The 26,514-nt window shown below is 39.9% G+C and overlaps 1 protein-coding gene across 1 annotated transcript; it reads left to right on the top strand.

The window, feature by feature from the left end:
* Window positions 1-19,652: 19,652 nt before the first annotated feature.
* Window positions 19,653-20,507, top strand: LOC113278690. Its single transcript, XM_026527458.1, has one exon. The coding sequence runs from the start codon at window positions 19,653-19,655 to the stop codon at window positions 20,505-20,507; it is 855 nt and encodes a 284-aa protein (XP_026383243.1).
* The last annotated feature ends 6,007 nt before the right edge of the window (window positions 20,508-26,514 follow it).

The following is a 26,514-nucleotide window of genomic DNA, read 5'->3' as shown; positions in this document are numbered from 1 at the left end:
ACACTACTTGGCCAAGCCGACCGCACATGCTTGCCTCGCCAAACCGCGTCATTCCTTCCACCACCGTCCGCGCCATGATTTCCTTGCCAAACCGCGTCATTCCTTAAAACACCCTCCGTTCCATGCTTGCCTCGCCAAACCGTGTCATGTCTTGCACCATCATATCGCGCCAACACTAACAAACTCGCCAAGCCAGCTTCACGATGTTCCCTAACCCATCCAAGGTGATGCATGGCCAGACTAAGCCGACGATTTCATCTCACCACTACACGGTCTGCACCACTAGTACAATTTATGCAAGGTCGCCAACACGGGAAACACAAACTCTCTTTACCTCTCGAAAAAGGTTAGTCGGACCTTCCTGACCATCATTTCACGACTTGTTGTTTCGATTTTTGTCCTAGCCTATCACCATCTTATGCTTACCTTGCAACGATGCTCCCGTTCCGAGCTAAGTAAAGGACTTAATATTTATTGTGGGTTTAGCTTAGGGTTACAATCGTAAAACCGCACATTTGACATGATGTCACTATGACCATTAGCACATTTATTGAGTCGATCAGCATGCCTACATAAGAATTACCAGGGTACCTTTTTTTTATGTGTCATGTTCCACGGAAGAAACATTAACATTGAACGACATCATCTATGCCAATCCTTAATTCTCATGCTACCGCGCCAAGGCATGCCAACCATGCCAGTCGCACCACTGTGCCAATGGAAAACCATGCCAGCCACATTTCCGCGCCCAAGGCATGCCAACCATGTCAGCCGCACAACTGTGCCAATGGAAAACCATGCCAGCCACATCTCCACGCCAAGGCATGCCAACCATGCCAGCCACACCACTGTGACAATGGCAAACCATGCCAGCCACATCTCTGCGCCAAGGCATGCCAACCATGCCAGCCGCACCATTGTGCCAATGGAAAACCAATCCAGCCACATCTCCGTGCCAAGGCATGCCAACCATGCTAGCCACATCTCCGCGCCAAGGCATGCCAACCATGCCAGCCGCACCACTGTGCCAATGGCAAACCATGACAGCCACATCTCCGCGCCAAGGCATGCCAACCATGCCAGCCGCATCTCCGTGCCAAGGCATGCCAACCATGCCAGCCACATATCCGCGCCAAGGCATTCCAACCATGCCAGCCGCACCACTGTGCCAATGGCAAACAATGCCGGCCACGTCTACCGCGCCAAGGCATGCCAACCATGCTAGCCGCACCAAGCGCCAATGGCATGCCAACCCTTGGCCCTACCATGCCAATCCAACCGCGCCTTGCCTTGGCCCAAACCATGCTAGCCGCACTATGCGCCAATTGCATGCCAAACTCTTGGCCCTACCATGCCAAGACAACCGCGCCTTTCCTTGGCCCCACCAATCCTAGCCGTCCAAAGTCGCCAAATAAAGCATGGTAACCTTTGGCCCAAAACCCTAGTTTTGGCCACGCCAAACCGCGCCAAGGCATGTCATGCCACATGTACCAATGGCATGCCAACCACCTTGTCGCGCCATACCATGACCGGCCTTCCCTATGCAGCAACCAAAAACGAAGGCGTGCGATGATCAACAGACACCCTTCCATCCCAAACAACGCATGGTAACCTTTGGCCCAAAACCCTAGTTTTGGCCACGCCAAACCGCGCCAGGGCATGGCATGCCAACCACCTTGCCTCGCAATACCATGACCGGCCTTCCCTATGCGGCTACCAAAAACGAAGGAGTGCGACGATCAACGACCACCCTTTCATCCCAGATGCAAATACTAGCCGTCCAAGGTCGCCAAACAACGTACGGTAACATTTGGCCCAAAACCTTAGTTTTGGCCACGCCAAGGCATGCCATGCCACATGTTCCAATGGCATTCCAACCACCTTGCCACGCCATATATGACCGGCCTTCCCCATGCGGCTACCAAAATGAAGGCGTGCCACGATCAACGGCTACCCTTCCATCCCAGATGCAAATCCTAGCCGTCCAAGGTCGCCGAAAAACGCGTGGTAACCTTTAGCCCAAAACCCTAGTTTTGGCCACGCCAAGGCATGCCATGACACATGTGCTAATGGCATCCCAACCACCTTGTCACGCCATACCATTTTTTCCTTCCCCATGCGGCTACCAAAACGAAGGCGTGCGACGATCAACGACCACCCTTCCATCCTAGATGCAAATCCTAGCCGTCCAAGGTGGCCAAACAACGCATGGTAACCTTTGGCCCAAAACCCTAGTTTTGGCCACGCCAAACCGCACCAAGGCATGCCATGCCACATGTGCCGATGGCATCCCAAACACCTTGCCGCGCGATACCATGCCGACCTTCCCCATGCGGCTACCAAAATGAAGGCCTATAGCAATCAACGGACACTTTTTCATCTAAGGTGCAGATCCTAACCGTTCAAAGTTACCATCTAACGCTTTGCAACCTTTGTCCCTAGTTTGGTCGCGCCTAAACAAAGCCAAAACCCTAACTTTTGGCCGCGCCTAAACTAGGCCGTATTAAAACCATACGGATTATGATTTCATGACATTGTCCACCAAATGAAAGGTTCCAAATCAATGGCTACATTTCCTCTTAAGATGCAAAATCTTGACCGTCGAAGGTCCCCGCCGAGCCGGCAAGTATCCCAAGCTCAACTTTCCAGACAAAAACAACGTGCTACACGTTTTCCATGAAAACACTCGAGACATCAACGCATGCCACAAACTGGGGGATGCTCATTGGGTATTGGTTTGGTGGTTTACAGCGTGCGGCGTACACTACGCCCGTTATAAGAAAGTTTCATAAGGATGGGGCGGTTAGTAAATACATAGAGTAATGGTGAAACGCTTTCTTTATGAAACATCAATTCTAGGCATTACCGGTTACCACCTCCTCCCAATTATTCACCCGTTTTCCATTTCTTAATGAGACCATTGTACGTTTCACTTCGACTTGTATAAATAGGCATTACATATTTCCACCGAACGATAAGTTCTGGTGAAGAGCATACAACACTTCAGAATACGTTTGCTAGCTTTCCCATCTGTTAGCTTCCCACTTCTGATACAAGTCACAAAACAACTACTCTTCCAGAATCAATTATTCTGGTCTCAACACTCTCTTCGCTTCCCTCCCCAAAACCAACCCTTCTCCTCCTATTTGTGACTGAAGCAACTCTAGAATGGCCATTTCTTGGTTTAGGACGGATTTGTACAGATTGATCTCTCGAAATCTAAAGTACTCCCTTGCAGTACAATGTTTAGGTTCTAGACTCGTTTCTCACCCACACACCCGAAATTACCGAAATTAGCAGAAACCGTTTTCACCCAGAAACACTAGGTCTTTATGCTGAATCTTTGTCGAATGAGAAATATATGTAATTACGCCCTTTCGGAAATTCTTTCTCGATTCGCTGGCACTATCGTCATGTGTTAGTTATCCATATATTCTAGTGATTATGTTCATATATTATCCCAGGATATCTCCATTGCATGGTTTCAGCGAAGCCAAAAATCCATTCTCTCATTTTCTTCACGAATCATCAATATTTCCGTGTACAGATGAAGCATGAAGTATGGTTTTCCATCATTTTCCTCCTCAAAATAATATCGATATTCTCTCGTCGATATCATTTTCTCAATTCCTCACGATATTTTTCAGCAGTCTTATTAAGTTTCGTTATTTTTTTTCAGTATTAGATTTAGACGTCTCCAAAGGGTGTCCTGGTCTAAATTTTGGAAAGAGAACCGTTCGTTTCGTCTCATCTTGGTCACATATTCTAAGTGTTTGCATACCTCATTGTTCATTGCAAAGTCTTGGCTGTATAGTTGTTGTAGCCGTGGTTTCTTATTTGATCTCTCCTGACTTCCTTCTATAATCGTTGACATTTGACTTTATCATTTTCAACTTCCATTGTGCTCCTTTCATTTTTCTAATAATATGCTAATCAAAAAGCAGTCATTTCATATGCATGCACACTTTATACTGCAGATGTTATTTTCTTAATTGATAAGTATTTCAGTAAAATGAATTGTGATGGTAGATTAGTGATTATAAGTGAATAATACATGTATGTGGGGAGGATGATTAGGGGTATGAGGAGTATAATCAAGCGAATAAAACCAGTAGTGGAGAGGAAGATCATAGGAGTTAGATCGTGTTCAAGGCATTACTTTTAGCCTTAAGTCTACTCTGCCCTTATTTCGTCCATAAATATTTGTCTTTGTTCTACTTGAAATAGGAAAAAAAAAGTGAGTTATATGAACCCTAATTATGTAACTCACGTTCTAAATTTTATCCTCAATTATGATGCCCTATTCGTAATAACGTTTATTGGTGGAGTAGGTTCTAAAAAGGCTAGCATCAAAAGCGACCGAGATACCAAATGACTGATTTTGAGAAATTAAAATAGTTAAATGCAGTGAATCAGGTTTCGTTTTGTTCAATAATACCGAGAATGATGAAGGTATTGCTTGTAGCCTTAAATATACTGAATCTCTTAATCTTCTCCATAACAATAACACCAAATTAGGAGTTTAAAAGCTGGAGGTGAATCATGAGAATAAAAATAAGATTTGGTGATAGTGATGAGTCATTAATTGAAGATTTAGATGAAAACGCTCAACCTTTTTCTTTTGGAGGAAAAGACAATCATGATCAAGAAGATAAAAAAAAAATTAATTTAGCAGATTCAGAGTAAAAAGGAAACCACCAAAAAAAATAAGGAAGGTTTATGAAAACATTGAGGTTCGTTGTAAGTGTATCTTTGAAAAGGAGTGCGACTCCAAGCTAGATTGTTGTCTCATTCGCAAGGCTGCAACGAATGCAAGCTTTCGAGTCTTCATGGCTTGGAAATAGTATTTCTTTTTCACTAAAATTAAATTAGGCCTACGCTTGAAGTCAAAAGTTTTGGCGATTTATTATTTTGATAGTTCTCAATTGTATGTATTTATTTTTATTTTTCGATTATTTCCAAAATATAAAATAAAATGAACCAAATGAAAATGAAATTTTTTGTATTCTTAACATAATGTCCTTTGTTCTTTGCAGGTTGATGAATGGAAGTGTATTTATTTCAAGGCAAAAATAAGGATTTTACATGTTGTAACCGCAAATGTTCTGATGTTATTTGTTGATGAAGGTGGGCTAATTCAATTTATAAAAGATATGAGTCAAATTAAAAAAAAAAACGTATAAAATATAAGTTTTACATAGTTGTAGCATTTAAAATGGTAAGGATTTTTTTGTCGGCATGTTAATTTTTTTAACTGGTGAAAACTAATTATGAGGGTTATCAATGCATATATCAATAACTGAAGGAAGTTCTGAATCTTACATCTGTGAGATGTCTTTGGATGATGAGACTGGGATGGTCGGCTGAAATATTTGTCTCTCAAAATATTATTCAACCGTCAAAGCCTCAGAAACCCCTTCTGTCTTGTAATTCAACTAAATATTATTTTTTTTGACTCGTATCTTTTTGCATTCGACTGTATTTGAATCAACATACGTGCATATTATTATTGAAAATGATATTTCATTGTATATGAAATAAATAATAAAATAAATATATTTTTTATGTTGGCAAAAGTTCTAACGATCTTCTTTATTTCCGGGTTGATGAAAGATGGCTAATCTGTTAAGAAATTTTTTAACAAATAAATTTTTTGTATGTTTTTTACAGGATAATTATTTTTAGTTTTTTTTTTATCAATTAATGGTAAGGATTTTTCGTTGGCATATTAATTTTTTTCAATTGTAGGAGCTAATTATGAGGGTTATAAATGTATATATCTATAATTGAAGGAGGTTACAAATCTTACATCCGTCGGATGTCTTTGAATATGATGAATTCTTTCCTTCTGCTACCGGGAAACATTATTCTGAAACCCTAGATTAAGCTGAATTATATTTTTTTTTCCAAAATAATGTCCATACCTACAATGTAAAGTTATCCATATAAATCATCCTTGTATTGTTGCTTATAAACCTCAAACCTCTTCAACTTTCCTGGTAGATTTTGATGTCGCTTCATTTGTTGATGATGATGGTGTTTCTATGGATCTGTTGTTGGCGAGAGATAGAATGGTGCTAACTGCAAATTAAACTACAAGAAGGTGGTTTTCGTCTATAGATGTCACCCTCATGATTGAAAAAATTAGCACTCAAGAGATCAAAAATAGTGCTGAAAATTGGTGTGAAGTCGGGTAGCTCACCATTCTACCCGGAATTAATGTACGGTGACACACACTCAAAAGAAAGCTCTTTAGTCATCTACTAAGAAAATTTGGTCTGATGCCTATGTTGATTTGAAAATAGGTAGTCTCCACTAATGATTGATCAGCTACTCTAACAATGCATTTCCCTCTGCTCCTCATTTGCATCACCGACATGATTAAATCCATTATTTGACACTCTAATTCGTAAGAAATCCGAACGTAGTTCCCTAACAATTCCAAGTTCAGGTATGTCGGTCAGAATTCTCTATGAAAACATACCTAAAAGTATGCTAGTGACTCTAAAATATTCACAAGTTGGAGGTTTTATTCAAATATATACAACAAAAGATTGAAACTTTTGACTCAAAAAGGCTAAAAACTATATATGCAAAAGACTCGCCCACACTTAAAATTTACATTGTCCTCAATATAATTGAATATTCCCAAGTAAATTCAAGGTGGGAAATCAAAATATGATATGAAAATCTAAGAAAAATAAAAGATAGAGATACAAATACAAATACAAATACAAATACAAAAATGATGGGTTGCCTCCCATTTAGCGCTTAGTTTAACGTCCTCAGCCTGACCCTCTGGTTATCGTCCGTACACCAACAATCTGAAAATTTGGTGGTCTGCCCAGAAAATAATCTGCAATTCTAGTAACAACTTCATGAAAATATTAACACAAGATATAAATATTAAAGCTGCTATTTTATTGAAGTTTCCCCCATACTTAGTCCTTTCTACACTCGAAAGTGGATAGAGAAGATAAAACATGGGTACTTCAAAAGGTTCCTCTTGGTGTACCTGCACATCACTATAATCAAACACATCAAATGGTGGATACTTAGAAGCAAAATAATCCGTTAAAACTTTAGAAGCACACAACTCCAATCCTAAGTGAGGTATTTTCCTAAAAGTCGGGTTAACAACTCTTTGAGAAGCTACTTCAATTGGATGGAAAGGATCAATAGATATAAAATTATGTAAAGGATTAGACAAACCTTGATCGAGATCCTCATATTTTGTCTCTATTGAATTATTTACCTCAAGTATATCGTGGTCCTCTATCGAAATCTTAATTTCTGCTTCAACTGAAATCTCAGCATCATTATAATCCTTGGTAAGATCAACTGGGTCTTCCACGATTTCAACTAATTTGGTTTCTTTCTCAACCTCAACATCTTTAACAACCTCGTCATCAGAATCGGAATCATCTCCTAGAAAGTGTAGTTCATTGGTGCAAATCATAAAATCCTCGTTTGATTACGTTACACCATTTATAAAAATAGACATGTCATACCCAATCTCCTCCTTATGAATAGGTGAAGGATCTTTATTATGATCTGGAGTTTGAATAACCGTATCATTGTTGCAAGGACTTTCGATAGGTTGTTCATCTTCATCAGAATCATTGTCAACATCAAAATCATCAACATCCCAACGACGTTCGAATTCTGATTATAGATTTTTCGTGGGTTGTAGTAATGAGGTTCAAACTCTCGGACTTGTGAAGATTAAATTTAAAGATTTAATAAAAATAAATAAACAATTTTATATGCACAATATTAACAAAATATGGGAGAGAATTTTTACCGGGGATCAGGATTCCACCATTCACCAAAATTTATGTGATTCAATAACAATTCTTATCATGAAATTCTAGACAATATAACTCCAATTAAAGGAAATTGTGATTCTAATCATTGCCTAAATTAGATTTTGAAAACATCCACTGTTAATCGCGAGCATGAAGTATCAAAAGAAATTTACTAAGCATACTCCATCAAGAGAAAACACAATTGATTAATAAAAATCATTTACTCCATTTTTATTCGGTGCAATTAATCATAAAAGAGTTGCATAAATAAATCTAAATAAATTTTACCACATAACTTTTGGAAGAATGGATTCATCCGTCACCCCTGGGATTGGGTTTAGCTCATCATGGTGTAATGCATCTCAAAATATATTATTATTGCTCCAAAGTTGAGTACAAATGATGAAATAAAAAGAAATCGTTTTAAGACTGTCCTTTGCGACACACAGGAAGCGTAGGGAAGAACGACACTTCAGAAGTGTTGTAAGCTCGTTGCGGGAAAGGAACTGAGAATTGTCGCAAATTTACGACCCTAATCAACGACTTTCCTGGACTGTACAATGTTCTTCGTCTTCAACTACACCAGCAGAACTCTTATCTTCTCTGCGTGATTTTCTTTTGATTCTCTCGACTCCTAAACTTTCCCCCAGACTCTCCAACCCTTCTCAACTCTTTAGCCTTGTATTTATAGTGTTTTAGAACAAAAATATCCGACCATAACACCGTATAATCTCCCATTAATCCCGTCATTGCTCGCTGCCCATATTTAACAATAATTTCCATTTTTGGCTTCTTCACACGTAAACTTTGATCTTGCACACTCTAGTTAACCTTCCCCACGCCTCCAAAGTCATCGAACTCCTCCAAAACACTCCATGCATGGGAAACACACAATCAAACTCGTGTTACAGAACACGTTGCTCTGTTTTGAGCTCGTGACTCAAACCAGGATTTCCAGCCAATTCAGATCGAATCCGATGCCCACAATGTGTTCCCTATCTCATATCACAATTTTATACCAAAATTCAGCCATTGAATCAATCTACCACTACTTCATTTCTTCGATCGAAAATTCTCCTGTGATGTGAACATTTTTCCCGCCAAAATCGATATTCAAATGAAGAAGAGGGGTGTCCCCCTATCCTGTCTTGGTGTCCCCTTAGTAATTTGGGATGAAATAGTAATTCTTGGGTTGAAATAGTAATTTTCCTGGTTTCCTCCGGGACATTTCTGGGACGTTTCCGGTACATTTCTGGGGCGCCTCCAGGACATTTCTCCGGGGTGTAAATCATCACTTTTTGAGCAACTCTTTCCATACAATGGTATTTTCTCCAAAAACACCTAAACAAACATAAAAACACCATAATGAGAACAAATGGGTACTAATAAAATACATAAAAGAGATCAAAATAGACACATAAATGCGTCTATCAAACACCCCCAAACTTATTATTTGCTAGTCCTCGAGCAAATTTTATTCTTGAAAAGTGACCGAGTTAATCTCGGGTGGGTTTATCAGAGGTGTACCCACAAAAACCAATACTCCAGACCCTAGCTATCTACGCAGAACCTTGGAAAGCACTAAAGAACCTCCTTGGTTGGCATAAAATTATTGACTCTAAGAGGAAGAACCCTGATGCGAAATTCCAGTTGCTGTATACGAGTTTGCACTCATGCATACTGAAATTCATATAAGTGACAGAGCTCTACTAAGATAGTTTCACGATGGACATCATACTCGGAGTCAGACTAATCACATGAAAAGATTAAGAAGATGGAAAAAGAAAAATGTAGATGGTTGAAAAGTGAACGGTGTTTCCCATATCTGTCTGAAGGCCTCTGCCAAGGTGAACCTAACCTAAATGACTGAGATACCGGTCTGACTAATATTAACACAACTGGCATAAACAAGGGAACCAGTGGTCAATAACTTAAATCTAGATCAACAAACTGGCAAATACAAGGGAACCAACAGTTGACTACACATAATAATAACCATTTTTTTTAACTTAAAGGCATGAATAGATATTTTTGATCCAAGCGCATGCTTCTTGTCAGCAGATTACACGATAGTTCCCACGGGTCCTGCATTCCACACTTGCTTAGGCGACGGAAACAGGGAGAACACACACATATTGCTATCCAAGTGTTAGTATTTATTCCGATTGGTCTACTGGTCTGGTCTAATTTTTTTATTTTTTTTTTGTTGAAAAGGTAACTCAATCACTCTATTTCACCCTAGCAAAGGTAACAACTTGAATCGTGTGCCCCACTAAATCACTTGAAATAAAAGAAAAAATATAAAGTGAAAAGGACTCGACGAGATATGGCGAAACTATCATGTTATTTCTAACACCTGAGCTCTGTGCTTTTATGAATAGACTCTATAGATGTTTCCATCTAGTCAGATTGGTTCCTCAACTCCTAAAACAAAAATGTTTCCATCCACTTAGATTGGTTAGTGCAATCCTTAATAAGCATAAATTTCTAGTCTCTGGAGCTTATTTATTGCAACTAAAAAGTTTCTCCCATACCCCCAAACTTAAATCTAACATTGTCCTCAATGTTCTAAAGATGAAATTAAAAGCATGAACAAGGAGAAACGGTTACTATTTGAAGAAAGGATATTACCGTGTCGCAAGAATATTGGGTTACCTCCCAAGAAGTGCTAAGTTTAAAGTCTTCAGCCAGACTTAGGAAAGGATTAGTCAACTCGAACATTAAAGTAACAGTCGAAATAACTGTGGGTCTTCAAAACGAAATAGAGCTGACCAAAGGAAACTACAATAACCCAAGAAAGTGAACAAGGATAGCATGCCCTTATCTAGTTTCCTGATTAAGATATTTATATCTAATTGTGGTTCAGGTTCTATGAAAGGGTCTAAATAAAATATTTTCCTCGGATGCATTTCCTCATAGGTTGGATCCAAATTATTAGGTCCTAGAGTCTGGAAAAACTCAAATAAGAACTTAGAATCACAAAATAATAATAACCTAAATAACTGAGGATCCTCTAAGTCAATCAGGTTTGACTTACATAATTGACCACAGTCAGAGTAGTGGTCATTCTTAAGCAAATGTGTCGATTCTAATTTCCTAAGGCATTTAGGTTTAGTCTCACAACTTAATATTCGACACATTTGAAATCTATATGTTCCCACATTTGGAAGAAAACTATTTGGTGGGAAAAAAATCAATCTTGGTATTATTGCCTGGGCAAACCACATCAACCAGAGGATGGGTTTCTAATGACTGAACTTCTTTCTAGACATTATTAGGTTCGGGAAAACGTGTATGGAGATAATCTTGAACAATGGTTGAGGCACAAATGTCAAGCCCTACACGAGGGAACTTTCTAAGATTTAAAGGTAAAGCACAGGGAGAATGATAATCACCCCCAAACTTAGAGTTTTGTGTGTCTCTAGGTAGACTAACTACAATTTCCCTAATTTCTAGATCATCGGAATCCTGAAAATGGTCAATTGCTTCTGTTAGGTCATACTCAGGTGATGCATCCTCACTCATATTTAAAAGCTCTACGAGTTCATCTTCTTCGTCTAAGACTATTGTTTCTAAATCGCTAGACTCTAAAATATTATTCTCAGAATAAACTCGTTCCTCTAAATCATTATCGGCTTTGTAAACAGGAAATACTACATCGTCTAAAACGAGGGTATCTCTAGTCAAATCCTCGTCCTTTTGAATAGGTGAATAATTATTAAAATTATTTGGATTTGAACTAGAAATAATATTATCATTGTAAAGCTCAATTGGAGTAACCATTTCCTGATCACTATTCCTACATAAGTATGATTCTCCATCAACACTATCCTCATCATAATCATCATGATAACATGAAAATGGTTGAACTTCATCTAAAAAAGTAGTGTTACCAATTCTAACCTCGGCATCTTGATTATTCAAATAACTATCCTCATTTTCAAGGGTACTATTGGAAACACTATATTGAAAATTAAGACTATCTTGAGCAGTTCTGTTCTGGGCCTCTAATAAAAGCTTTTGAATCGACTCACATGACTTCCTTATGGTATCGTGTATAGAAGGTTCACTCATGGGTGCATTTTGTTTATTCATTTCTAACACAAAACTATTTGTATTCTCAGTTAATTGTTTGAGAGACTCTTCTAGAGGAAGAACAGGTTCAGAAGGATCATAATAGGGACTAGTTTTCAATAGTTTGATTGTATCCTCTAGAGACGAAGAACTAGTACTATAATATTCTTGCTCGTAAGACTGATGCATGTGTGGATAGTAATTGGGCTCACCATGGTATGACCCATATCCTTCCAAAGGATGGCGTTCCCAACCACTATTCCCAACATGGTCATAAAAAGGATGATGTCCATATTCAAATTTAGGTCGATAATCATTGTATTGGCTTCTATCATACCAGTTCGACATTCTTAATTGCAAGGGAATTCTACACAATCACAAACAAGGCTGACTCGACTCCACCAAAACAAACCTAAAGATTTCTAGCAAACAAAAAGCATGATGGCTCCACTTAGATTGTTTCTAGATCAGCTTCTATCTTTCGAAAGGGAATTCGTTGCAATTTGAGCAAACCCCTATGGAATCAATCCAAGTCAAAGTAAGTTGAATTGAGGCGAGGGAAGCTCAGTGGAGCTTTGATACCCAAGGCCTCACCGCTATCACAAGGCGGCGCAGTCACACATTCAACTCACAGAAACCATCATAAAATTTGGAGTGTTCTTAAAGAGCAACCAATATTTTTCGAACGAGTTTCCTATAAAGCTCGTTACCTTATCGGTCTCGTTCTATTCAAAATTTTAAGCTTGGGTTCGCGTTAGGTTTCGTTTTCCTAAGGCGGGAAAGAAGGGAGCGGTGATGAAATCCAAACCCTTATCTTGTATTGGCCAGGCCTTGCCCTTTACTAGGATTTTAAAAGCAGTCCAAATTCGTCCTCAATCAATGAATCACCTTAAGGAATACAGTAACTCGCTTACAGGAGATTCGCGAGTGTTTCGATGGACTTACCTCCCGTACCAAACGGGGGATGAACCGTTGAAGTCGACTCGGGCCACGACTCCTATGTCATGTACGAACCCGAGGGGCCGAGATGATATAGTAATCGTCGTCCTTCTCTGCACACAGTTTATATAATTTTTTTTTTAATAATACCCTTCCGTAGGGTTAAAAAAAATAAATAAAGTCCAATTGTTTAAAGTCCAAAGTCCAAAATAAATAAATAAAAAATTACAGTTTTCCTCACACACTCTAAAAAAAATTAAAAATTAAATCCTAAAATTGTCCTTTTTTCTTCTCTTTTCGCTTTACGCTTTTTCCTCTCCAATAGTGCTCCACTTCGAACCTGTAATACAAAGACACAACCAAAGAGACGTAAAAAAGAACAAATGGAATAATAAAAAAAAAAAAAACTAAAAATTCTACCTAAGCACAAATCCGCGTCGGCAGCGCCAAAATGATTAATGATTTTTGATGGGTTGTAGTAATGAGGTTCAAACTCTCGGACTTGTGAAGATTAAATTTAAAGATTTAATAAAAATAAATAAACAATTTTATATGCACAATATTAACAAAATATGGGAGAGAATTTTTACCGGGGATCAGGATTCCACCATTCACCAAAATTTATGTGATTCAATAACAATTCTTATCATGCAATTCTAGACAATATAACTCCAATCAAAGGAAATTGTGATTCTAATCATTTCCTAAATTAGATTTTGAAAACATCCACTGTTAATCGCGAGCATGAAGTATCAAAAGCAATTTACTAAGCATACTCCATCAAGAGAAAACACAATTGATTAATAAAAATCATTTACTCCATTTTTATTCGGTGCAATTAATCATAAAAGAGTTGCATAAATAAATTTAAATAAATTTTACCACATAACTTTTGGAAGAATGGCTTCCTACGTCACCCCTGGGATTGGGTTTAGCTCATCATGGTGTAATGCATCTCAAAATATATTATTATTGCTCCAAAGTTGAGTACAAATGATGAAATAAAAATAAATCGTTTTAAGACTGTCCTTTGCGACACACAGGAAGCGTAGGGAAGAACGGCACTTCAGAAGTGTTGTAAGCTCGTCGCGGGAAAGGAACTGAGAATTTTCGCAAATTTGCGACCCTAATCAACGACTTTCCTGGACTGTACAATGTTCTTCGTCTTCAACTACACCAGCAGAATTCTTCTCTTCTCTGCGTGATTTTCTTTTGATTCTCTCGACTCCTAAACTTTCCCCCAGACTCTCCAACCCTTCTCAACTCTTTAGCCTTGTATTTATAGTGTTTTAGAACAAAAATATCCGACCATAACACCGTATAATCTCCCATTAATCCCGTCATTGCTCGCTGCCCATATTTAACAATAATTTCCATTTTTGGCTTCTACACACGTAAACTTTGATCCTGCACGCTCTAGTTAACCTTCCCCACGCCTCCAAAGTCATCGAACTCCTCCAAAACACTCCATGCATGGAAAACACACAATCAAACTCGTGTTATAGAACATGTTGCTCTGTTTTGAGCTCGTGACTCAAACCAGGATTTCCAGCCAATTCCGATCGAATCCGATGCCCACAATGTGTTCCCTATCTCATATCACAACTCTATACCAAAATTCAGCCATTGAATCGATCTACCACCACTTCATTTCTTCGATCGAAAATTCTCCTGTGCTGTGAACATTTTTCCCGCCAAAATCGATATTCAAATGAAGAAGAGGGGTGTCCCCCTATCCTGTCTTGGTGTCCCTTAGTAATTTAGGCTGAAATAGTAATTCTTGGGTTGAAATAGTAATTTTCCTGGTTTCCTCCGGGACATTTCTGGGACGTTTCCGGTACATTTCTGGGGCGCCTCCAGGACATTTCTCCGGGGTGTAAATCATCACTTTTTGAGCAACTCTTTCCATACAAGGGTATTTTCTCCAAAAACACCTAAACAAACATAAAAACACCATAATGAGAACAAATGGGTACTAATAAAATACATAAAAGAGATCAAAATAGACACATAAATGCGTCTATCAAATTCCATATTTATGTCCTTTTTAATTTCGTCAAGAGTCTCGTTTGATGCACCGGATTCTTCCAGTTCGTTGTATCGCGCATATAATTGTCTGATGTTAATACGCTTTCCACCGTTATGCACAATCTTCTCTTTTGGAAAGAGTGAAGGAAAAACACGACAAAGAGGACTAGGTCTTGATTCAAGATCATAACATTTTATTTCCAATTGATCAGAAGCATAACTATCCATCCATCCTTGTGAATGTTCACTTACATGCCCGTCATAAGGTTGTTGACATGTATGAGAATATCCGTAAGGTTCCGTGGGATATTGATCGTAGCCAAAAGATTTGTTTTGGTTATACCCATTGGATGATTGGTAGTTTTCATAAGAATGAGATTGAAAACCATATTTATTACCACTATAATGTGATTGATCTTGTGCTCCGTACATGTTATTTCCGTAAGGAAACATGACGACTCACAAGATATATAAAATCAAAAAAAAAATAAAATAAGAACAAGCTAAACAAATAATAAACCAATTAGCAACTGCTCCCCGGCGGCGGAGCCAAAATTTGATGCGTGTCGTAGGTGCAACAAATTAATCGATATATTTCCCACTAATTAACTGGTAATATAGCGGTAGCAAGAGATCGTTCCAACAGAGAGGTGTGTAATTGATAGGTTATTTAGTTCAGAAAAATAATAAAAGATAAAGGGGGGATTGTTTGATTAAAGTAAAATGAAAAGATAATAAGAAAACAAAGATGATTAAGGAATCATTCGCCATCACTGAACATAAAAAACTCGTTTATTCCTTGTTAATTTTCTATTATCACCAACTGTAGAATAGCAATAAGCTCTGCTATCCCCGGAATTCTTGTTGTCATTGTATACGGAAGCGCTCGACTACCAGATTCTATCCATCTGAGCCACCCATGAATAAGCTCTCAAGGTGTAACTCATCGAATGCATTATGTTTTGTGAATTAGGTTGATCCTAGCATCAGATGCATAAGCTTGCTCTGCTTACTAGTGTCATCTATATACACAATTGCTTAACAGAATCCCTCTGTCAGCTTTTGCGATGTACTACTTGCGTATGGAATTGAGTGATTATTACACGTATCACCAACCCCAATACTAGTAGAAGAATTACTAACAGATTAATTCAAATGGCCAATTGAATAACCCAATAGAAATCTTATACACTAAAAATAATATAGACAATCGACAAGAAGAATCAACTTAAAATAAACTCGTAAAAAGAATTAGAATTCCATTATGCAGGACTTTGAAATCATCCTTAATTAATAAAAATTTATCTACACATGGATTTACTAAAACCCATGAAAAATATATGGAAGAAGAATTAGAAGAAGAAAACATGGTTTCCTCCTAAAGGGGTAAACCCTAGATACGAAATAAAACCTTTCCTTTTTATTTCTGTCTTTTAGTTACAAAAGAAATTATAAAATAAGAAGTTATTTTCCTTCTGGGCTTTGACCCCTGTTTATAGCCTTCAAAACCCTAATTGATCCAAAATAGTCGTGCAAGATAGAGAAGGAAAATTGGTTGAGTTTACCCAACACCTGGTTCGGTGTATTTGAGTGCATCCAAGAAATGAGTACACTTCTCTTCGTCCATTCGATCCTCTGAGGACCCGCCTGTATCTTCATTTGCACGGTCCATATATCCAGCTTCGATGTTTCGCAATATACCATATCATCACCTTCCTCCAACACGCGTCATTGCTACTGCAGAACGGTCCCTTCCCACTTTATCTCCATACGATCACGTGCTCTCCTCTGATTTGTACGTGCTGGACAGGCCAATGACATCATCATTTCTCACCCGCAAATGGAAGACGTTCTCGTCATCTACCAATCCCCGTAACCATCACATCAACTAACTCGTGCTCGACCTTCTCTGATAACTTCAACTCCATCTCCCCTGCCATTACCAAAGATCATTCTTTAACAGAAACCTCACCATCTCTGTTCCATGATCATCATCAATGGCAGTAGATTTTCTCCATCTCTTCTCTCGTCTTTATCATAACTGTCACCACGAGCTTCTCCATCCCTTCCATTCTCGAGTTCTCAACTTCCCTTCGACTGCCAACAGCTTTATCATACAATCTCGATCATAGCAAAATCTCTCTGCTCTTCCCTGTCGAGCTCCATAACAGTCATTTGTGTACACATAAAATCACCACCCAACACGTGTCCAAGGATTCATACGTGGAGGGCGTACAAAAAAGGGGCATCAAGGAACGATGTAGCATCTAACACCCTAGAAGATTATGTCCTACGGTAGAGATCGACATCCAGAAAATCCACGGATGAGAATCGAGGGGCACTGAAGGAAGCGAACCATTGAGAAGCACTGGATAGCACCTTGAAGATCTGTTTTAGCTCATCTCAAGGAGGATCCGAGATCAACGATGTAGATCGAATCCTCTGACGAAGAAGTGACAGGCGTCGCAGACAGCTGTCCCCGCATGCAGAAATCCAACTACTCACATTAAATGTTCTGAACATGGGGAACATGTCAACCATCCAACGATGGAAACGAAGATTACCCAGCGGGATTGCATCTTACCGATGGGGTCAGCGTTCAGAACCGAATCCACCCAGCGTAATCAGCACAGAATCCAAGAAGATAAGGATAATAGTTGTCTCAAGCGGGGTCCACGCTCAACTACTATAAATACCCCTCTCCACATAGAGAAAAGGGACAAACAAGTTTTAGTTAGAAGTTTTAGAGAGAGAAATAGAGAAAAACAGAGAGTATCTAATCCTGAGCTAGGCTTCGGAATTTACTTAGAGAATTGTTCAATCACCTTTGTAACCTTGAAAGAGATAGTAAAACAACCAACTCCCGTGGACGTAGGCCTTAGTGCTAAACCACGTAAATCGCTGCCTTATTTACTTTCAGTATTACTTCTTATGCTTTAACTGTTTAGGCATCGTTATACATTATTTTCTCTCAGTGCAACGTTTAAACGATTTCCCTATGATCCAATAAGGATGAGCCCTAAGGCTCCGAGTCAAACGATCATAGAGATCGCATTCTTATTTCCATACAATCTAGTCTTTTATGAATTTATACTCAACGCGAATATTGTTTGTGAACACGCTGATACCATCGTTATTTTTGTGTTCACAATCTGGCGATAGAAACAGGGACCTTGTCCCGGTAAAAGATTTATCTTTCCTGTGATTTTTCCCTTTATTGGGCTCTCAGCGCTATTCTTCATATATAGTGTCTTGGGAAAACTTTCTTTATTATTTTTCACACTTCTTATTGCGAAAAACGATGCTTTCATTGTCAAAAAACGCTATTTTCTGTTGATCTACGTTTTCCAAATCTTTACGAAAGAAAAAACTTTCCATTATAGAAACATTACGTTTTCAAGGATTTGTACAAAAAGCGATATTTTTATTGATAAAACAATGCTTGTTTACCAAACGTAGATTTCATCTCATACTTTTTATTGAAGATAAACCTTAGAATAAAACATTTTTGAAACCCACGAGTAGTATTTAAGTATCTTTTGGTCGAAAGAACTTTACAGAAAAACAATAATTTTTCGAAGGGTTGATTTTGAATGATTTTTCATCCCAATCTATAAACCCACGATACCTTTTCGACCCATTCAATAAAACAGTATCTTAATGATTTTTAAATAAAACTGATCTATGTTTTCGATGTGTTGTAAAGACCCCGAACGCCTATCTACATTTTTAAACATTTAGATCTACAGCTTTCTAAGAAAACTTTCCCTGAAAACACCTTCTTTCAGCGTGTAAGGAAACGTATACTATCTTTCGTTTTGATTAACATCGTTAATAATGTGTTATTTCTAGAGAGGCAAAGAACAAAGAGATCGAAGATGCAAAAAACGAAGGATGTGGGAAAGACCAAAGCCTCATCAAAGGAAACACCAAGGACATCACCAGTTATCACACGCAGCAAGCAGAAGGGTGAGAAAACTAAGGCACCAAACCATAAGCCAGATACGACAGAGATCACATCACCACTGAATGCAAAGGCTAGAACAGCGGCAGCGGTCAAATCTATGGTGGCTAAAACAGATGCAACGAAAGCAGCAACGACCTTCAAAGCCCAAGAGCAGCGGGAAGGATTTGCTGACTCGACGATGCAACCAGCAGTATTGGGAATGCCAACAATAAATGAGCGGAACCGGACCTTGCCAGCCACTCAACCTTTGCTTACATCAACCCCTCATTTTGAACCACCTGTAATCACAGCCGACCCCCCTAAGCTTTTAATCCAAACAGTTGATGAAGATAATATTGTGGCGGTTGAGGGGCGACGACAGGTTGTGACCCCGAACCAAGGATCCAACCATTCCTTACAGTTGATTACGGAACTTGAAAAGCTGAATGCAGATGTGGTGGCATTGTTATCCAAAGAAAACCAAGAGCTTAAGGAAAAGATTGCCCATAGCACAACAACGGTCCATCCGCACGATGAGGCAAATTCCAAAGCACCGGATCCCAACCGCGAGCGAAGACTCATCGTGACCAATACTAGGGATCCCGAACCTCTAAACCGAAGGATTACTAAAAGAAACAGGATACCCGATGCGAACCATTGTCTAGAAGACTCGGACTACTTTGATAGCGAGGAGAAGAGATCAGAAAAATCCACCGTTAGAGAAGACCATCAGCAAGCTATGGAAGATCTGCGTGCAGAGATGATGGCAGAATTCAAACAGTTGAAAGCAAGTCGGGGAGGGGAGGAAGGTTGAAGAAGTAATGAGAGAATCCAACACCACGCCTTTGACACGACATATGGATAGAGCCCCGATTCCGCAAAAGTGTCCTCTACCACCATTTGAATGTTACGATGGGTCCAGCGATCCCGCATCCCACCTTCGTTATTATAACCGCGTGTTAGCACGATGGGATCAAGACGACGTGGTACTCTGCAGATATTTCCCCTTCAGCCTCAAAGTATCGACACTAGTATGGTTTGATTACTTACTACCAAACTCCATCAACTCATACAGCCAACTAACCGAGAAATTCTTGAGGACGTACATGTACAATAAAACTGTCAACGCTGGAATGGATAAGCTTTTCTCATTAGCCATCGGGTACAATGAAACTATCAAGGAATATACTGACAAGTGGCATAAGATCTGTCAGGCAATTGGGAACGTGGATCCGGTAGTCATGATCAACTTCTATAAGTGGGGATTAGACATGATGAGTCCTCTATTCGTCGAAATTCCTGGAAGTGTTCCCACAACCGACGGAGATCTCCAGATAATCATCGAAAAGCATACCAATTTAGAGGAGAGTCAACGGGAAAATCCTAGAGCTCAAACCCAAAGACCTCATCGTACCAATTCGGTAGGGCAAGCCAGCGGGTCCAAGCGAAGCTATTCAATGGATCGTTCCAATGAAGAAAGAAGAGGACGAAATAGGACTAGCGACGTGATGATCGGAAATCCGAAGATCAAGTTTTCACCAAACTCAAGTCAGCTACAGTCGAGTTCTGAGAGAAATCAAGGGTCGAAAAATTTGGAATGGCCATGGTCCAAGGGAAAGCAACCACCAAGATCTGAAAATCGAGAGAATACTGTGAATACCATTGCTTCAATGGCCATCAAAATGAGAAATGAAAAGATCTCAAGATTATGATCCAAAAGCTAATCGATGACGGTGATCTCAAACAGTACGTACAGAAAGCAAATACAAAAGATAGGACCAAACAAGGCAAGCAAGTCCAATTACCTGAAGGAAACCGAAGAATTAATACCATTTCATGTTCCGAAGCTGTTGGACCCTCGTTTACAACCCAGATAGGTAAAAGGCTGCGAAAGCAATTTGAAGACCATTGCGAACTCTACAAGATCGATAGAACAGAAGTGGATGAACACGAGCAATGGATGAATTCACCGATAACTTTCAATGCCGAAGATATAGAGGAAGACATGGAAGAATACAACGATCCTTTGGTTCTCACCCTACTGGTGGCAGGATGCAATATCAAGAAGATCCTCATTGATGGAGGGAGCTCATTTAATGTCTTGTTCCACGATACGTTCAAATGAATGGAGCTCAATGATAAGCAGCTGATGAATTCTTACTACACCATCTACGGGTTCAATGTGGCACCATCAAAACCCTTGGGGATATCATTTTACAAGTAAATGCAGGGCCCATGAAAGTTGATACCAGGTTCAGTGTAATAGACGCTCCCTCTCCTTACAATGCCATCATCGTCCGAAAGTGGGTACACAAACTCAAAGGGGTAGAAGAAACCTATCAACAGTACCTAAGATTTCCTACACCCGAAGGGGTAATGGAAATAAAAGGAGATCAAGTCGTCGCCCTAGAATGCCAAGCTATACAAAACCAACTTAATAATGAGATAGAAGAGCAGCAGAAGACCAGAAGAAGCAGAAACAAAGAGTCTTCCAAAAACAAATCCATCTATCTTCATCTCGAAGAGATCTCAGGAAAAAGCTTAGCCAACGAAAGCACCATTCTTAACACCGAAGCGGGAACTTCTAAGGCTAACTAGGTTGAAGAACCTCCCAAAAACAATTAAAGAATGTCCCTCTCCTAAGTGACCCAAAGCCTACATTCACATTTATTGAGTCTACGAAAGAGGTCAACATAGGGACAGATCAACACCCCAAGATAGTCAAGATCGGGACCCTAATGAGCCAAGAAAAGGAGCAAGATTTGATCGTTTTACTAAAGGAATATGCAGATGTCTTCGTATGGAGATTATCATACATGCCAGGAATATATCCCAAGATTATTCAGCACGAACTTCAAATACATCTAGGCACAGCTCCCTTTAGACAGAAAGTACGAAAGATAGCATCAGAGTATCACTAACCAATCAAAAAGGATCTACTAAGTTGCTAGAAGCAGGGTTTATCAAGGAAGTAAAGTATCCAACATGGATTTCTAACATGGTCATCGTGCCAAAGAAAAATGGGGGAGTCAGAATATGCATCGATTTCACCAACCTCAATAAACCCACCCTAAGGACAGCTATCCTCTCCCCAGTATCGACCAGCTGGTAGAAGCTGTGGAAGGATACGAAGAGTTGTCATTTATGGATGGGTATTCTGGTTACAACCAAGTAGCACTGGAAGAAGAAGATCAACAACATACAACGTTCTACACCCCACATGGCCTCTAATGTTACACGCGTATTCCCTTCGGTCTGAGGAACATAGGGGCAACATACCAGGGAATGGTCGATGTTATCTTCAATCCGTGGATTTGGAAAACCTTGGAAGTCTACGTCGATGACATGCTTGTTAAGAGTAAGCTACAGAAGAATCACCATCGAGACCTGAAAGAAATTTTCGAGGCCATGAGAAAACACAACATGAAGGTAAATCCTGAAAAGTGCACATTCGATGTCACATCCGGAAAGTTCCTTGGGTATATAGTAACAAAAAGGGGCATCGAGGTCCAAGATCCAAGCCATCGTGGGAATGCCTTCCCCAAAGAATTTGAAAGAAGTACAAAATCTCAACGGATCACTGGCAGCATTGGGAAGATTCATCACCAGATCATCGGACAAATGCAAGCACTTCTTCAATATCCTCAAGAAGGGAAGTGAATTTGCGTGGACCACTGAATGTGAGGAAGCTTTTCAGAAAATCAAGGATTACTTGGCTACAATCCCGATCCTCCAAAAACCAGATCCCGATGAAGTGTTAGCTCTCTATATAGCAGCAACCAAAGACGCAGTCAGCGCGGTTCTGGTTAAAACCAACACGAAGATAGAACAGCCAATCTACTTCGTCAGCAAAACCCTCAACTTCGTAGAGAGAAATTACACGAAGATTGAGCAACTCATCTTTGCGTTGGTTTGGGCAACGCAAAAACTGAGAACCTATTTTTTGACACATTATGTCCGGGTTCCATGCAAAGCACCGCTAGAAGCCTTCCTCAAAAACGCTGGAAAAGTGGGAAGAATAGCCAAATGGAATACTCATCTTGACCAATTCAACATCATCCACGAAGTCCAAACTGCGCAAATATCACAAATGTAAGCGGGTTTCCTAGCAGATCTACCATTGGACAATGACGAAGAGGTAAAATACATCCCAGAGGCCGAATAAGAAGATAAAGACCCAGTGATGTTCTCGAACCTTAAATCCAAAGACGATGGGAAGTATTCATGTACGGAAGGAGAAGGTATAATAATCGTTGTCACCACACCCACCGGAGACAGAATTGTTCATGCCCTAAGACTGGAATTCCTGGGGCATACCAATAACATTGTGGAATACGAAGCTGTGGTGCATGCTCTTCGGATAATCATAGAGATAGGGATATCAGACGTACGTTTAACAAGTGACTCACAACTGGTAATTCGCCAAATAGGCTTGCAATATAATGTTTACGATGAGACCCCCTCGTCGTATATGGCCTTGGTTCAGATCCTAGCAGAACAAGTGCCCAATATCAAGTTTAGACATTTATGCAGAAAAGACCTGAGGCATGTTGACGCTTTGGCGTACATATCATCTATGCTGAAGGATGAACATGTTAAAGCCATCAAGATAACCAGAGTATATGAGCCGTCGATTCTTCCACATCAATCCTTCGCTACAAATCCTGAAGACAATGTAGATGAGGATATAGACGATGATGCAGGGGAAGACATAGCCGATGATTTCATGGAAAACGATATCGTGGCAAGGGCAGATAAAGATGAAAACTTCAAAACTGAAGAAGATTGGAGGATTGAAATCCAGCAGTACCTTGAAGAAGGTACGCTACCAGCGGATTTAAAACAAGCTCGAAAGATACAATCAAAGCCAGTGAGATATGACATTCGGGAAGGAATCCTCTACAAAAATTCTTTCTTGGGGCCTCTGTTACGCTGCTTGTCCAGGAAAGAAGGCCATTACATCTTAAAAGATATCCACTACGGGGACGCAGGGAATCACAGTGGAATGAGATTATTGGCTGAAAAAGCTAAAACACGAGGATATTACTGGCCACAGATGATACGAGACGCAGCCAGGATGTCTAAAAGATGCGAAAAATGTCAACGCTTTGCCAAGAGAATCCATGCTCCATCCACGAATCTAAATTCAGCGGATATCCCCTGTCCATTTTCAAAAAGGGTATTAGACATCGTCGGACCTCTAGTCCAAGGAACGGGGAAAAGACGATTCCTAATCGTGGCCATGGATTACTTCAGCAAATGGGTAGAAGCAAAAGCCCTTGACATAATCAGAGACATAGATGTGTTCACATTCATTTGGCAGAACATCATCTACAGATTTGGTATCCTAGCGGAAATTTTCTCCGACAATGGAAAACAACTTCAAGGGAAGAACATAGACATGTTATTCGATACTTTCAAGATCAGAAAAAACAAATCAACTCCCATCTACCCCCAAAGCAATGTCCAAGACGAAGCCACAAACAAAACCCCGGGTCTTATCCTAAAAAAAACTTTAGATGAATACAAAGTCAGATGGTGTGAACAACTACACAATGCACTATGGGTATACAGAACTACCCGCAGGTCCGCCACCGACGAATCACCATTCCTCCTCACCTACGGGGCAGAGGCAGTTATTCCAACAGAAATCATCATGCCAACCACAAAGACTGAGACATGGGAAAAGAACCTAACAACGGACATGATGTTGGAAAGAGTCGATGACCTAGAAGAACGAACGGAGGAAGCGCTACAAATAATGGAGAACTATCAACGAAGATTTGCAAGGGAATACAATAAGAAAGTCAGACTCAAAAACTTTGTAGAAGGGAAATACGTGCTAAGAACCATACCACAATATCAGCGGGAGAAAAAATGGGGTAAACTAGCACCAACATGGGGAGGACCGTTCATAATACATGACATCGCAGGCAATGGATCATACTACCTGCGTAATCTGAAAGGAGAAGTCCTCAGACACCCTTGGAACGCCAAGTACCTCACACCATGCTATCCATGAAGAAAAACGTAGTTCTGCATCTGCGTGTAAAAAAAATAAAAAAAAATTGCGAACATCTACATTGGGGAAAGTAATCACATACAATCTCTCAGGACTCACCTGTCAGCGCCTATAAGTGTAGGGCCATGGGGAAGGCATCCAGTAGAAAGAGATACCCAACCAGCAAAATAACGATTCGGTGGAATGGGTGCATGTATATATCTTAATAATGCACCACATATCTGAGAACGTTGTACCAACTCCCACCGCTCGGAAATCCTCTGGCCCGGGATTGGCCAGCAGGGTGACATGTCCAAAATCAACAACGAAGGTATTAACTTTCGTCGTTACCATCAAACACTTCTTTACGCTTCGTACAATATCAAAGGATTAAATAAACTAACAACGCAGATTAATCAAAGTTGTGCACATTGAACCAATAATGATTTACTCCATGAAAGTTGTTATAGGAGCGGGAATCAAAGCAAGAAACACAAAAGATGTCCAAGAAATATCAAAAATATTCAAAAAAAAAATAACCCGAAGACAACAAAGTAAAGAACAACTTTCTATGGGCCAACTCGAATACCTACTTCCCAAAAGAAGGTTCAGCGGGGTCAGCTGGGTTCACCCTATGAGATGAAGGGACACTTCCTCTCGAAGAATGATCTGAGAAACTAGACGGAGATCCATGGAGAGGACGACACAAGTACTTCTTCGTGATATTGAACTCTTGTTGAAGTCCTTGCTCAATCCTGGTCAGCGTTTTGTTGATTTCCTCAGCAAGTTGATAAGGAGCCTTCTACACAATCACTGAAGCCTTGCGTTCATATTATGACAGCGACAATTTAAAATGGGATACCTACTTAGCTGCTTCGTCCGCCGCCTAATCCTTGGACCCTTCCAGATCCTCATAAAATTGGATCCTTTTTTGCTGCTCCACTAAGGAAGTTTGAGCCTCTTTAAGCCGCTCATTTGCAAGGTCAAGTTGTCCCTCGATCTCTGAAAACGAAGATACAAAGAGTTAGAAAATTTACGATACAGAGACATCCACGACCAGCCAAATGTATACCTTCGACCCTAGCACAGGCTATTTCATACTCATTCACTACTGCGTCCATGGCTTTGTCAAGAAGATCATACTCGTCTGACACCTTATTATAATCCAATCGAAGATTGATCAGCTTAAATTGACATTCATCCAACTTTACCTGCTTCATGGAGTCTGCGTGATGAAGACGGTTGACTTCGTCATTCATGTCCTCTATGCCTTTAGTAAGCCGATGCATGTTAACTTCAAGATCCCTCTCAGCTTCAACTAAACGAGAAACTTCGGCCCGAGAAGCATTCAAAGCATTACTAAGAGCATAAGCTTCGGCTCTGAAATCATCCCTCTCCTTGACAAGACGCTCAAAACACTCCTTCATTTCAGGGGTAAGGGATGCACGGGCTTGCCGTAATTCTTGTTCTAAGTTTTCTACTTTATCCTATAAACGAAGAATATTGTCCTGAGCCTCGCGGAAGTTCTCACGCGTCCACGCCATAGTACCATAAAAATTACGGCGATCAAGTCTAATGTCATTTTTCAGATAAATTATGTTACGAGTTAATTCTCGGTGCCTAGCTGGCAATACGTTATGATCATCAGCACGGGCATTCCACCTCGCAGCCTCACTCTTAATCTTCTCTACTAACTGACAAATTCGAGAAGACCGACG

Source organism: Papaver somniferum, chromosome 5 (genome assembly GCF_003573695.1).
Source record: "Papaver somniferum cultivar HN1 chromosome 5, ASM357369v1, whole genome shotgun sequence".
NCBI classification, from domain to species: Eukaryota; Viridiplantae; Streptophyta; class Magnoliopsida; order Ranunculales; family Papaveraceae; genus Papaver; species Papaver somniferum.
The sequence above is the reverse complement of the archived record's forward strand: the minus strand, read 5'-3'. Positions and strand labels throughout refer to the sequence as shown.